The sequence below is a fragment of the Physeter macrocephalus genome, chromosome 18 (genome assembly GCF_002837175.3).
Source record: "Physeter macrocephalus isolate SW-GA chromosome 18, ASM283717v5, whole genome shotgun sequence".
Classification (NCBI taxonomy): domain Eukaryota; kingdom Metazoa; phylum Chordata; class Mammalia; order Artiodactyla; family Physeteridae; genus Physeter; species Physeter macrocephalus.
Genome location: NC_041231.1, coordinates 68,752,261 through 68,764,511, shown reverse-complemented (window position 1 = coordinate 68,764,511; position 12,251 = coordinate 68,752,261). Strand labels below are relative to the sequence as shown.

The following is a 12,251-nucleotide window of genomic DNA, read 5'->3' as shown; positions in this document are numbered from 1 at the left end:
ATGCCGCCAGTGACAACAGACTTGTTCTGGTGACTTTGAAGATTGCCATAGAAACAAAGCACAGTCATACCAATGAGGGAAGGGGGGGGGGGGGGGGGGGGGGAAGAGGGTGGGGGGGATTAGTGGGGGGCAGAGAGTGCAAAGGGTTGATGAGGCAGGAGAAGGAGGCCTGGGGAGCCAGCCTGAAGGGGGAGGGGGTTGGCGAGACTCCAGGAAACACCAGGGTGGGGGGCAGGCAGAGGTGGCTGGAGGAACCCCAACTCTGAGAATGGGGTGGAGGCACACAGCTCTCTCCAGGCCTGTCCTTCCCTGGTTGCGGTCGCTTCTGTCCTTGAGAAGCATTCATTCCCTGAGGCCAGAGTCTCTGTCCTCCCTCTTCTCTCTCCTCTCAGTATCCAGCTGGCACATGCCCAGGTGGTAGCACAGACCCATTGTGTTTTCATCTGTTTACCTGCTTATCACATTCAGGATTTTTCTCTCTGGAGACAACCGAGGTGCTTGGTGCACAGGTCTTAATTGCACTTTGAATCTCAATTTAGTATTATTATTCCTCACGGCACCTACAGACCTGATTATAAACCCAGCTCAGTGACCTTGGGCAAGGTTCCTTAAACCAGCTGAGCCTCAGTTTGTTCAGCTCTAAGATGGGTGTGGTCCACTGCACTTACTTCCAAGGGTTGTTCCAAAGAGGTTTTAAAGTGCCTGGTACACAGTGGCGCTTAAGAAACCTCGCCATCCTGGCTTTTTTATTGACATTGATGGAAGCAGGGGAAAGATCAAGGATGAGGACTGGGAATCAAGGGTGGGAAAAGCAGTGGGGGAGGGGGAGCCACTCTGCCTGGGTGGGAGCTGCTCTCTCCGCCTGGGAGCCCTGTAGGCTGGGGCATCTGCATCCGGCGGCCACAGAGCAACTTCCTCTAGAGGGAGCTGATTGGAGCCGGGAACCGCCGGCACCTCTATGATCGCCGCAGCCTCGCGGGTCCCTAGGGCCGTGCTGGGACCAGCAGAGGCTGCATCCAGACACCAGGAATTCACTGACGCCCCTTCCTGGGAGCCAGGCCTGGGTACCTGACCCTGGGAGCAGCCACTGGCCCCTCAGGATCTCCAGCCTCTGCCCTGCTGAGCCGTCCCGGGCCTGGGCCAGGGTCCGGGCAGGTAAGCCGGGAGGGTCCTGTCCATGCTCCCCACTCTCGGCAGCCCCAGGCCCAGGGTGAGGCAGGGAGCCCGCAGGGAGCCCGGTGGGGAGGGGGAGGCCTCGAGGCTTGTCTGGGCAGCTCTACCAACTCCTGTTCGGGGCCTGATCCGGCCGGGGCTCCCTCTGGCTGCTCCTCAGACAGCTTTCCCTCTTGGCCCGGCCCTGGTGCCAGAGAATCCGGTGCTAAAGAACCAGGTTCTTTAGCAGTCTGGGGGATGGGAGTGGAGGTCAGAGCCAAGGTCAAGGGCAGGGGGAGAACTTTCACAGCACTTACTAGGTCTGCAGCAGGGCTAGGTCTGCATCTCCCCACTCCACCGCCCCGGGAAACATCCTGGGCCCAGCAAACCCCACAGGTGGGGCACAGTGGACTCTCCCTACCAGGAAGTCAGGCCACTTGGATGGGGGCAGAGGTAGACCCAGGTCGGCATAGGCCTCTGACCCTGGGGCCGGTTCTGAGGCTCCACTTTCTCCCCAGCATTGAGCCCCAGGGGTAGCGGTAGAGGCAGTCGAGATGCAATCAGCATCCTCCAGCCCTGCTGTCCTGGGGGCACTGGGTTTCGGAGACCAAGGGAGAGAGGAAGGTACCTTGTTCAGGAAGAAGCTTCTGGGATGGGGGTGTGCCAGGCAAAGGTCTGTCGTAAGGAGTCCGGGCACCCAGGGGTGGAGGAGGGGAGAGAGTTGGTCTTCTCCCTGTCCCTGCCCTGCCACAGTGAAGGGGTGGGGAGCACAGGTAGTCCGGACTTTCCCCACCCTTCTCCTCAGGCACTTTCGAAAATGGCCCTAGGCCTGAGAGGGAAGGTGGGGGGAGGGTACACAGGCCCTCCCAGGGAGGAGGGGGCAGCTGTGTTTGGCCCAGAGCAGGGCTGGGCCCTCCCTAGGGAGAGGAGGAGGGGAGCTTCCCTCCTGGGTGATGGAGGCAGCTTTGGGGTGGGGGGAAGTGAAGGGGGTGCAAATTGAAAGTGAAATAGCTTATGTCCAGGAAATACTCCTTCTGTGGAGGTTTACAGAGCATACTGGGGTTGTGGCCAGGACTGGGCAAAGGAGGAAAATAGGGGCTGGAGACAGGAGAGCAGGGGTACATGTGATTTCCTCAACCACCTGCTAGGCAGAAATGTGAAGATCACAGGCGGGACGCAAACTAGGGACGTTTCCCCGGAAAGGACACCCTCTAAGGTCCACAAACTGAAAAATAAATCTGAAATGAGTGCTGAGTGGAGCACTGACTCGTGGAAATTCAAATAACCAACCTGACTCCTTGACTAGTTCTGTGGCCTTGGGCACTAACTTCTTTGTGCCTCACTTTTCCCACCTGTAAAATGGGTATGACAGTGCTTACCCTGCCAGGTTAATGTGTTCTTTCCGTGTCCCACACTCCCTGGGGAGTACTTGCACATACATGGTAGAAGTATACCAAAGGCACTCAGGAAATGCTTGCGGCTAAGGGGCCTGAGTTGGAAAACAGGTGTGTTCTGACTAGCCAAGGGGAAGTGGGACCTTCGGGGACGGGCTTCGTGGGTCATTGGCTGGAAGGTGGCAAGTCTGCAGTAAGCGTGTGCTGGGTAGGGTGCAGGAGGCCCCGGGAGCAGCGGAAGGAGCCCCAGCTTCTGAAACTCGCCTCGCAGTGCGACTAGAGATCCACTCGGGCACTGCTGTGGCTACCCCTCCCCGGGCCCTGGCTGATCCCTGGGTGGGAATCTTGGCTGTCCGGCCTTTCTCACCCCCAGTCTCCTTGAAGAACTGCCAGTGCAATACTCAGTAAGTTCTTAGGACGGTGCAGTCTTTCAGGAGTGGGGGTCCCCTCCCTCCGTGTGCTGTTGGAACCTCTGGTCCCCATCTCTGCTTTCCTACCCACCCCCACAGGCTAACACTGCCCTTCCTGCCAGGACCTGAGAAATGGCATCCGGACAAGGTCCAGGTCCTCCCAGGCAGGGGTGCGAAGAACCTGACCCCTCCTCCACTTCGGGTAACTGTCTTTCTGCCCCCTCACCCCTCCCATAACCACCAGGGCCACCTGTGAGGATGGAAAGAGCAGATGTGGACAAGCCGGGTGAGATTTAAAGGCAGGCTCTCCCGCCTCAGTTTCCTCACCTTGGGTAAGGGAGAAAAGCATCTCCCTACCCAATGCAGGCAGGGGGAAGCAGCGGGGGGAGTCTTGGCAGGGGTGGGGGGTGCAGAGGCTGGGGGAGGCGGGGCAGTGAGCATGAGGTGGGCACCCTGCCATCCGCCAGGAGGAGGAAAGAAGAGTGGGGCGTGGCTGTCCTATCCCTGCCGTGGGAGAAATAAGGAAGTAAATCCACCTATCACCGTGTCAGGTCCGCTCAACAGGGAGAGGGATTGTTAATGACTTCGGGGAGGAAGTAAAATGGCTGTCCCCCTTCCCTCTTCCAAGGGGAAGGCCAGGGACGCCTGCAGCTCACGGCCCAGCACAGGCTGTTCCCTGGACTTTGGGTTCAGTCCCAGGTCTGTCACTATTTCCTGATGTGACTTTTCTGGGCTACAATTTCAAATTCTGTCTCCCACGTTCCCTAAGCCATAAGGGCTTGGTGCCTTGGACAAACTAAAATAAAGTCGGGGACCCAAATGCCTGGGATTCTATCCTGGCTGCACCGCTCTCTCCAGCTGTACGCCCTTGTGCAAGTTATGTAAACACCGCACCTCAGTCTCCCCATCCGTAAACTGGGGGTCACCTACTCCACAAGGCAGCTGTGACAAGAATCCTCTGCTCAGAGTCAGCCCTAGGTGGTAACTAAGGGCTAGAGGAGGGACACCTCTGTCCACAGGCAGAGTGAACCATCCCCAGAGCACTTCCTCCCTGACTCCTGGCTTTGATCCTCAGAGGAACAGGTAGCCCGGGACACGGAGGAGGTTTTCCGCAGCTACGTCTTTTACCGCCATCAGCAGGAGCAGGAGGCCGAGGGGGCGGCCGCGCCCACTGACCCAGAAATGGTCACCTTGCCCCTAGAACCTAGCAGGTGAGCAGCAGCCCCCTGGGCCCACGGGGACATGTTCAGGGAGATGGAGGCTCCCATGGGGTCACCATGCAGGTCCTGGGAGCCGGACAGGCCTGGGAGGGTTTCCCTACTGCTGCTCCTTTTTCATGCGGGCTCCCACCCCCATCCGGGACCTGGCACCCTTTTCAGCACATGCTTGCCCCTTGTCCCTGGGCCCAGCCCTCGTGTCTGAGAACACGGTCGGGACTGCCAAGGAGGGGGGCCCAAGGCCAGGGCATCTCGGGCAGGAGCCCTTCGCCATGAGCCCAGGCCCCAGCTCAACTGCTGCCTACCGTTCCTCGAGCACCATGGGGCAGGTGGGTCACCAGCTGGCCATCATCGGGGATGACATCAACCGGCGCTACGACTCCGAGTTCCAGGCCATGTTGCAGCACCTGCAGCCAACAGCAGAGAACGCCTATGAGTATTTCACCAAGATCGCCTCAAGGTAGCTCTGGCCACTGCCTCTCCGCTGTGCTGTCACCACCATGCCGGGCCCTGCCCATGGGATGGGAGACACACTTCTCTGTTGGCATCAGAAGACGTGTTTGCCGTCCCCGTGTCTGCCGTTAACTCATGCGGGGCCTTGGGCCCCTGTCTTTCTCTTTCTGGGCCCAGACTCCTCATCTCTGCATAAGCGCACAGCCCTTGTGAACTCTGGCCCCGAGGACTTGACCTGTTAGATCAGGGCTATAGAGGGGCTCGCGGTGGGGGTGTCCCCAGAGCTCCCCAGCCCAGCTGGGACATGGCTGTCCTTCTGATTTGGAACCACATTTCACACCAAAGATGGTTGCTGGCCCTGGCTTCAGCCCACCAGGTCCTGGAAATGGTTTCCAGATGCTATAATCTGGTGTCAGACAGGCAGTGGTTAAAGAAACCAGCAGCCTGGGCAAATCTCAGCTTTGCCATTTATCGGCTTTGTGAAACTTCCTAGCCTTCAGTTTCCTGGTCCGTAAAATAGGGGAAATATGCTTAGAACAGTGTCTGCACTTAAAGGTGTTAGCTGTTGTCACTATCTGGGTTAAAGAGGTCAGTCTCAGGGTAGGTTCGAGGCTGAGGGTGAAGGCAGGAGTAGCCGATAGATTCAGAATTAGTGCTCGGAGCTGAAACATCCTGCCTGTGTCCTGAGAGGCCACCGCCCACTCAGCTGTGATTCCAGGACTGGACTGTCCTAACCTCCTCTTCTGTCCTTTTCTCTCTGCTGTCCCTCGGGCTGCCAGGCCAGCAGCAATGCCCACAGGTAATCTCCCTGCTGCCTCTGTCTGTTTGCTCTGCCCTCCACGCTCTCTGTGCCCCTTTGCTCCCCCAGCCCTGGGACCACAGCCCCAGCAGCAGCATCCCATTCATCTGCCCTCTGAGCTTTCTCCTTTCACAGAGACACGGGCTCTTACCAAATCGAGGCCAGCCTGGGGCAGCCTCTACCACCTCCATTCACAGCTAAGCCATTTTGCTTTCCAGCTGGGAGAGGGGTAGGGGTCTCCAAGGGGGTGGGAGAGGCAAACAGATGAAGGGCCCTCTAGAGGTCTCCACTGACTGTATCTCCTCGGCCCGCAGCCTGTTTGAGAGCGGCATCAACTGGGGCCGAGTGGTGGCTCTACTGGGCTTTGGCTACCGCCTGGCCCTCCACGTCTACCAGCGCGGCCTGACTGGCTTCCTGGGCCAGGTGACCCGCTTCGTGGCCGACTTCATGTTGCATCACTGCATTGCCCGGTGGATCGCACAGAGGGGTGGCTGGGTGAGTGCCCAAGCATTGACCACCTCCTCCCTGCTGCTAGGGCCGCCCCTCTCCCAGCCCCACCCCAGTCCCCAGGAGCTGAATATGCTGCCAGCCCCCCTATGACCACTCTGTCTCTCCTGGCAGGTGGCAGCCCTGGACTTGGGAAACGGCCCCATCTGGAATGTGCTAATAGTTCTGGCTGTGGTTTTGTTGGGCCAGTTCGTGGTACGAAGATTTTTCAAGTCATGACTCCTGGAGGGGTCCTTTGGGGTCCTGAGACCCCTGCGTGGACTTTGGCCCAGTCTTCTCCCTTCACCTCCTCCCCTGCAGGGGTCCCTTCCTTAAGAGTACAGAAGCTTTAGCAAGTGGGCACTCCAGGTTTGGAGGGCCCCTGCCCAGGGGTCCATCAGACTGCACGGGTGCCCCAACATTGCATGGTGCTAAAGGGCCCCCTCTCAGAGAGGGGCTGTGGCCCCCTCCCTTAGCTCTCTGGGACCCCCTTGGCCCTGCCTGCTGGGTGTTGGGGAGATGATAAGTTGGGGAAGCAAGAGGCTAGGAGCCGCTTCTCCCCAAGGGGTTGTTAACGGTTTTAGCTTTTTATAATATCCTTGGGGGGACACTCCCCCCCTCCGATTCCCACCACTCTACCCAAAGCCAGGACGTCTGGGGTGTGGGGGTTAATAGCCCTACTCTTTCCCAGGATTCAGCTGTTCTGGAAGGTCAGAGCTTAAATGCTGGGCCTGGAGCTCAGTCCTGGCCCTTCCTAAACATCATGTCCCCCAGGAACAGGGCCGGTGGGGGGTGGGGATGAGGTACGGCTCAGCTCTCCTCCACGCCCCACTCCCCCATATTGCCTTTGCAGTTGGACTCTCAGGGATTCTTGGGGGTGCAGTGGGGGTGGAGTGGGGGTGCAGACCATCAGCACCTTCCAAGCCTGCCTCCTGAGGCCCTCATTCTCTCCCTTCCCCTCACCTATTACCACTTGCTCCCACACCCACCCCCCCGACCCCTGCTCACTATAAGTGAAGCTTGCCCCACCCCATCACTCCAGAGAAGGCAGGCAGGGGGCTTGGGTGAGTGCAGTGCTGAGGCCCCCTTCCTCACCCAGACTACAGGGTTTAGGACTGCAGTTTTGTTATGGTCAGGGAAAGGGGGTAGGGAGCTCAACTTGAAGTTTCTGAGTGAGAGAAGGGCTATTAACACCACTAGGAATCCCAGGGTTGGGAGCCGCCCTCGTGGCCTGGGCACAGTGTAGTCTGGGGTTACGGACAGGGGAACTGTGAATATTTGAACTCTACCCCCAGTCTCTACACTCCTCACTCCACGCCTGCCCATGCCTCTCCTGATGGGTGGGGTAGGAGTGCCTCGTCTATCTTGTACAGCCTAGGGGTTTGGAGGTCAGGGGAGAGGAGTTCTTGATGAAGCCAAATGCAGGGAGGGGGTGCAGATGGAGCCAGCTGGCCACCTCCCACCCTCTGAGTGTGTCTGAAAATAAACTGCAATCCCTCCACTCCCACTTGATCATTTTTGTCTCCTCCGCTACCCTTCTCTCCATCAGGCTGGACTGGGAACCTGGGCACGCCTGGCTTTCACCTGGTTTTTACTGACAGGTCTCATCTCGGGCCTCCTGAATCCTGTGGAGGGCTGGGTGTGTTTCTCCAGCCTCCTAGAAGGCCTTGGCCCCTCCCCAGTCTTCTCCAGCCCCTTCTCCAGGAACTACCCTCATTTCTTTGGGTTCCAGGCAAGTTTCCCATCCCCACAGAGAGTCAGGGGTCTCCAAACTGCTAGGCTCTGGCTGCAGAGCTGGTGGGGCAGCTGCACCTGCCTGGGGACCCCCACAGGCCTGGCCTGAATCCCTCTCCGTTCCGGGGGCCACCACCCACGCTTGGCTCCACCTGGGACACAGTGTCCCGGCTCCCTCTTCCCGATGTCCCCCACAGCTAGCACACACACAGGGCTTTTCATTCTAGGAGATTTGTGCTGCATGGGAGTCCCTATGGGGACGCAGCCAGGGGTGATAAAAATAACAAGCACGGGGGCGTTTAAATGTTCCAAAATCTACAAAGTCTTTCCAGTCCTGGGCACCCTGATCTGTTTTCTGACACCCTTCCAAAGTGGTCACATGCAAGTGCTAAAGGATGCAGGCTTCTCTTTCACTCCCCCGAGGGCATCTTGCCAATCCCCTGGGCCCTCCGACTTGGTCTTCAAAGAGCCCACGTACTGACTGCAGTCATAGGGAGGGGGCCCCTGCATCAGTGGTGGCTGAAAGGGTGGTGGATTACAAGGCCCCTTGCAATTTCCTGCAGGAAAAGCTCGGAGACGACATTTATGGAACACACTCTGTGCTGGGCTTTATGCTGAGAATTTATCATATATGCCCAATCAGTAGGTATTATAGCTGGTGACCGGGAATGGGGGGGCCCTAAACTCCCACTTTACAGATAAGGAAACTGAGGTACCTGTCCAGAGTTACCAGGTAGAAAGGGCGGGGAACTGGCACTTGCCACCAGGATACTGGCTCGAGGTTTTACATGGAGGCCGGAAGGGTGGGGTCTGGGGCCGTTGGTCTTGAGCACAGGTCTGCCAAGGGGTGAGGTGGTGGAGGTAGCCTCCACGCCCTATGGGAGGGAACCGCGCGACCCCTCTGAGAACGCCGGGAAGTGAGCCGGCTGCCCGGGTCAAAGATGGCCGCTGCTGCATCGAGCACGCAAGCGTGCCCTCTCGTGGGCAGGGCCTCGGTGCGCACCTCCCGCCCCCTCCCCGCGGGAGGCTGGAAGAAAGGTGGACCATGGTGGCCCCTGTGGTCCTCTGACCCTGTAAGAAAGGCGTTAGAACGCTATCCTGAAAAGCGGACGGAGCCCCATAAGGTTTTGGCCTGTGTCTAACCTTCCACTCCACCCTCTATTCTGCCAAAACAGAAATCTAAATACATCTCGGAGCTGTGAGGAGTGAGAACTTAGGAAGGACAGAATAAGGCAGGGAGCAGATGGGTTCTGCAGGTATTAAGGAAGTTAAATCAAATTCTTCTCAAGATTTGTAGTTATTCTGAAATTGTACCTTCGTCTCCTGCAAAGAGGTCTAGATTCCTCAGTCCGTAGTGCCGTAGTGCCACGGAGCTGGGGTAATGCAGCCAGGGGAAGGAGCGTGTTCAGGTGTCAAGCTCAGTTGTGCAGCGTCAGTATAAACTGGCACCTGCCCTGCCTCGAACCCGGTGCCTCCCCGCCCCCACCCCAAAACGTACCTTCATGTGTTTGCTGTTTTACAGCCTCTGAAGAAAGTTTATTTGAGGCCACTGGGTGTCCATCCAAATGAGAAAATCCTTCCTTTGCCCAAACCACTCAGTAGATTGTTTGAACAAGTTTTTAGGACCTAACCATCTGAATAGCATTAAAATTAATTCGTTAGTTAATTAAAATAAATAAAACAACCATATCCTGCTCCAGTACAACTGCTCCAGTTGTACACACCAAGGATGTAAAGGCCCAGATCAAAGACACTTATAAAATCCGATTTAGTTCAATCTAAGCAGAACAGGTGTGTGTGTGTGTGTGTGTGTGTGTGTGTGTGTGTGTGTGTGTGAGCGAGACAGAGACAGAGAGAGAAGGGAGTTACAAGAGATTACCAGAGGTATCTAAATGTCAAGGACCAGAAAATCAGCAAAACCCAGTTTATGGGAGATGGTTGCCAATTGCCAAACACCGTAAAAAGGTGAACACCAGACTACTGGGATATAAAAGATGGGGGAAGAGGAGGGATTCAGCCCACCAGTTACCAAGAACAAAAAGCAGTGGTCTGCCCTATCGAGCACATGACTGGAAGCAGATCCCTGGCAAATTGTATGAATGAATTAAAAGAGGGGCAACCTCACAAGACCAAAATCAAGTGATGGAATAACATGGGCAGAAACTGGACTTTCTGAGAAAAGTCAATAGCTTAAGAGACGAAAGCCACAGAATCTCCCTCCACCTGGAGTATGGGATTTGGCAACGGATGCAGGCAGGCACCAAATGGATGCCTGTGAGCATGCATCCATTGCTGAAATAAACATGTATATAAGTATACCTCTCAGCTCCACTTAACCAACTCTTCCTTTGCAATCTGGGAATCATTCCTGGTGCCCAATGCCTCGAGTTTTTCAAGGTTTAGCTAAGAACACAGTTCTTCAAAGTTTTCTGTTCCATCACATCATGCAGTGAACCTGCTTTGCAAAGTTCACGGCACAGACTTTTGTGATGATTGGCTGCATGGAAGCTGGGCTCACCAGCCTTCTCATGTTTTGACTTGAACCCTCTCTTAGCTGACCTTTGACCCTACTAAGAGCAATTTCTCCAATTCATTTCCAGCAGATGGTTAGGCTTCCTGGAGAGTGAGAAGAGTTTCTTGCTGAATTCTCAGGAGGACCACACCAGGGTGAATTTGGCATGTCCAGCATCTCTGAACTGTGGATGTTGTGAATCAGAGTGCATAGGAGGCACTGGGCTGGGCTTAGGGATGTGGGTTCCCATGTCTGCTAAAAAAGAATGAGATTTCCAGGAACCTGATTGCCAGCCTACTAGCAGGCTGAGTGTGAGAAGGGCTGAGTGCAGGCTAAAAGCCAAATGCTATCCTGGTGAGGAGGTGGGGGAGTCCCTGCACTCAGTTGTGATGTGTGGTGTAATGGACGAGATTGTTTTTACATGACCTTGGCTGGCCTGAACAATGGGCTGGATAGGAGTAGCCCTCCTTCCTTCTCTCAGAGAGAGGAGCCATACCCAAGCTTAGCTGACCGCTGGACTGGGGGCTCTTCCAAATATTCTGTGCCCCCCTCCTTGGCCAGTTGGGGACATAGTAACATCCATAGGCCAGAGGTGTCCAGTTACTGGCATCCTCAGACAACTCCTGTAATGGGCTGGCCCCCTGAATCCAGACTGAATGGTGCCAAGCAGCCTGGTGTTCCTTCATTGACAAGGCTGCTTTCCCATGCCAGCTCCATACAAAGGCAGAGTGATAGCAAGAAGGCCCTTCTCTGGAATGCACACTGTAAAGCAGGCCCAGCTACCCCTGGCCTGGCTTGCCTCCACAGAATGAGATGAAGGTCAGAGGGCTGCGGCTGCTTCTTTTATTGACCTCCTTGTTTTCTCTTTCCCCAGCAAAGCTGGGTGTCCTACAATTTAACTCAAATCTGGCACTTGTCTACCTGGAGATAGCATCAGATCCCCCGAGTTAAGGGCTCAGTCCCTGAAGACTACCCCCGCCCCCACCTCAAGTGCCAATCGCAAGTCCAGATGCTTCTGACAGACCGGCTATAGAAGTTCCAACAACCCCTTCCCCTTGTTCGATCAATTTGCTAGAGCGGCTCAGAAAACAGTTTACTTACTAGTAAACTGCCAGTTTATTACAAAGGATATTAAAAGATACAAATGGGGACTTCCCTGGTGGTCCAGTGGTTAAGACTCAGCGCTCCCAATGCGGGGGGCCCAGGATCGATCCCTGGTCAGGGAACTAGATCACGCATGCCGCAAGTAGGAGCCCGCATGCCTCCACTAAGGATCCCTCATGCCTCCACTAAGGATCCCTCACGTAGCAACAAAGATCCTGCATGCTGCAGCTAAGACCCGGTGCAGCCAAATAAATAAATAAATATTTAAAAAGAAAAAGATACAAATGAACAACCAGATGATGAAGAGATAGGGCCAGGTCTAGAAGAGTCCAGAACACAAGAGCTTCTGTCCCCATGGAGTTCTGGGTGTGCCACCCTCCTGGCAGAAAGAGGCATACCTGGCAGGTGTTCACCAACCAGGATGCTCTCCCAAACCCCATGGTTCAGAGATTCTTATGGAAGCTTCATTACACAGGCATGGTTGATTAAATCATTGACCACTGGTTACTGATTCAACCTCCAGCCCCTCTCCCCTTTTCCAGAGGTGGGAGAATGGGGCCAAAAGTTCCAACTCTCTAATCAAGGTTGGTTCCCCTGGCAACCAGCCCCCATCCTTAGGGGCTTTCCAAAAGTCACCTCATTAACATAAACTCAGGTGTGGCTGAAAGGGCCTTGTTATGAATAACAAAAGCACCTTAAAAAAATGCACCTTTAAATATCACTCTTATCTCTTAGGAAATTCCAAGGATTTTAGGAGTTCTGTGTGGGGAACAGGGACAAAAAACAAATATGTATTTATTATAAATCACAATATCACAAAGTCTATTTCCATGCTACATGATGCTGTGGGATTTGTCTCGAATGTGTGCCTGACAGGGAGAGATCCAGACGGGTTTTGTCTACTCTGAAGCCTCTCCGCTCCTCATCTCCCCATCTCTGCCTTCCCATTCCCACTGCCGAGGCCCTGGGGTGTATCCCCAATGTTCTAGG

At 55.5% G+C, this 12,251-nt stretch overlaps 1 protein-coding gene across 2 annotated transcripts; it reads left to right on the top strand.

Moving 5' to 3' along the window:
• The first annotated feature begins 760 nt into the window (after positions 1-760).
• Positions 761-7,402, top strand: BAK1 (BCL2 antagonist/killer 1). Of its 2 annotated transcripts, none has more exons than XM_007128848.4 (6): positions 761-1,155; positions 3,079-3,158; positions 4,032-4,167; positions 4,490-4,633; positions 5,740-5,920; positions 6,047-7,402. In XM_007128848.4, exons 2-6 carry the CDS (start codon positions 3,089-3,091, stop codon positions 6,149-6,151), a joined length of 636 nt encoding a protein of 211 aa, XP_007128910.1. In that variant the 5' UTR covers positions 761-1,155; positions 3,079-3,088; the 3' UTR covers positions 6,152-7,402. The 2 variants fall into 2 exon arrangements, with proteins under 2 accessions (XP_007128910.1, XP_007128909.1); XM_007128847.4 differs by having other exon boundaries at positions 763-1,155; positions 3,056-3,158.
• Positions 7,403-12,251: the final 4,849 nt, after the last annotated feature.

Coding starts and splice junctions, on each gene's coding strand:
- BAK1 (XM_007128848.4), top strand. CDS start 3,089: ATGGCATCCGGACAAGGTCCAGGTCCTCCCAGGCAGGGGTGCGAAGAA. Junction 4,168..4,489: donor TTGCCCCTAGAACCTAGCAG/GTGAGCAGCAGC, acceptor CCGTTCCTCGAG/CACCATGGGGCAGGTGGGTC. Junction 4,634..5,739: donor TTCACCAAGATCGCCTCAAG/GTAGCTCTGGCC, acceptor CTCGGCCCGCAG/CCTGTTTGAGAGCGGCATCA.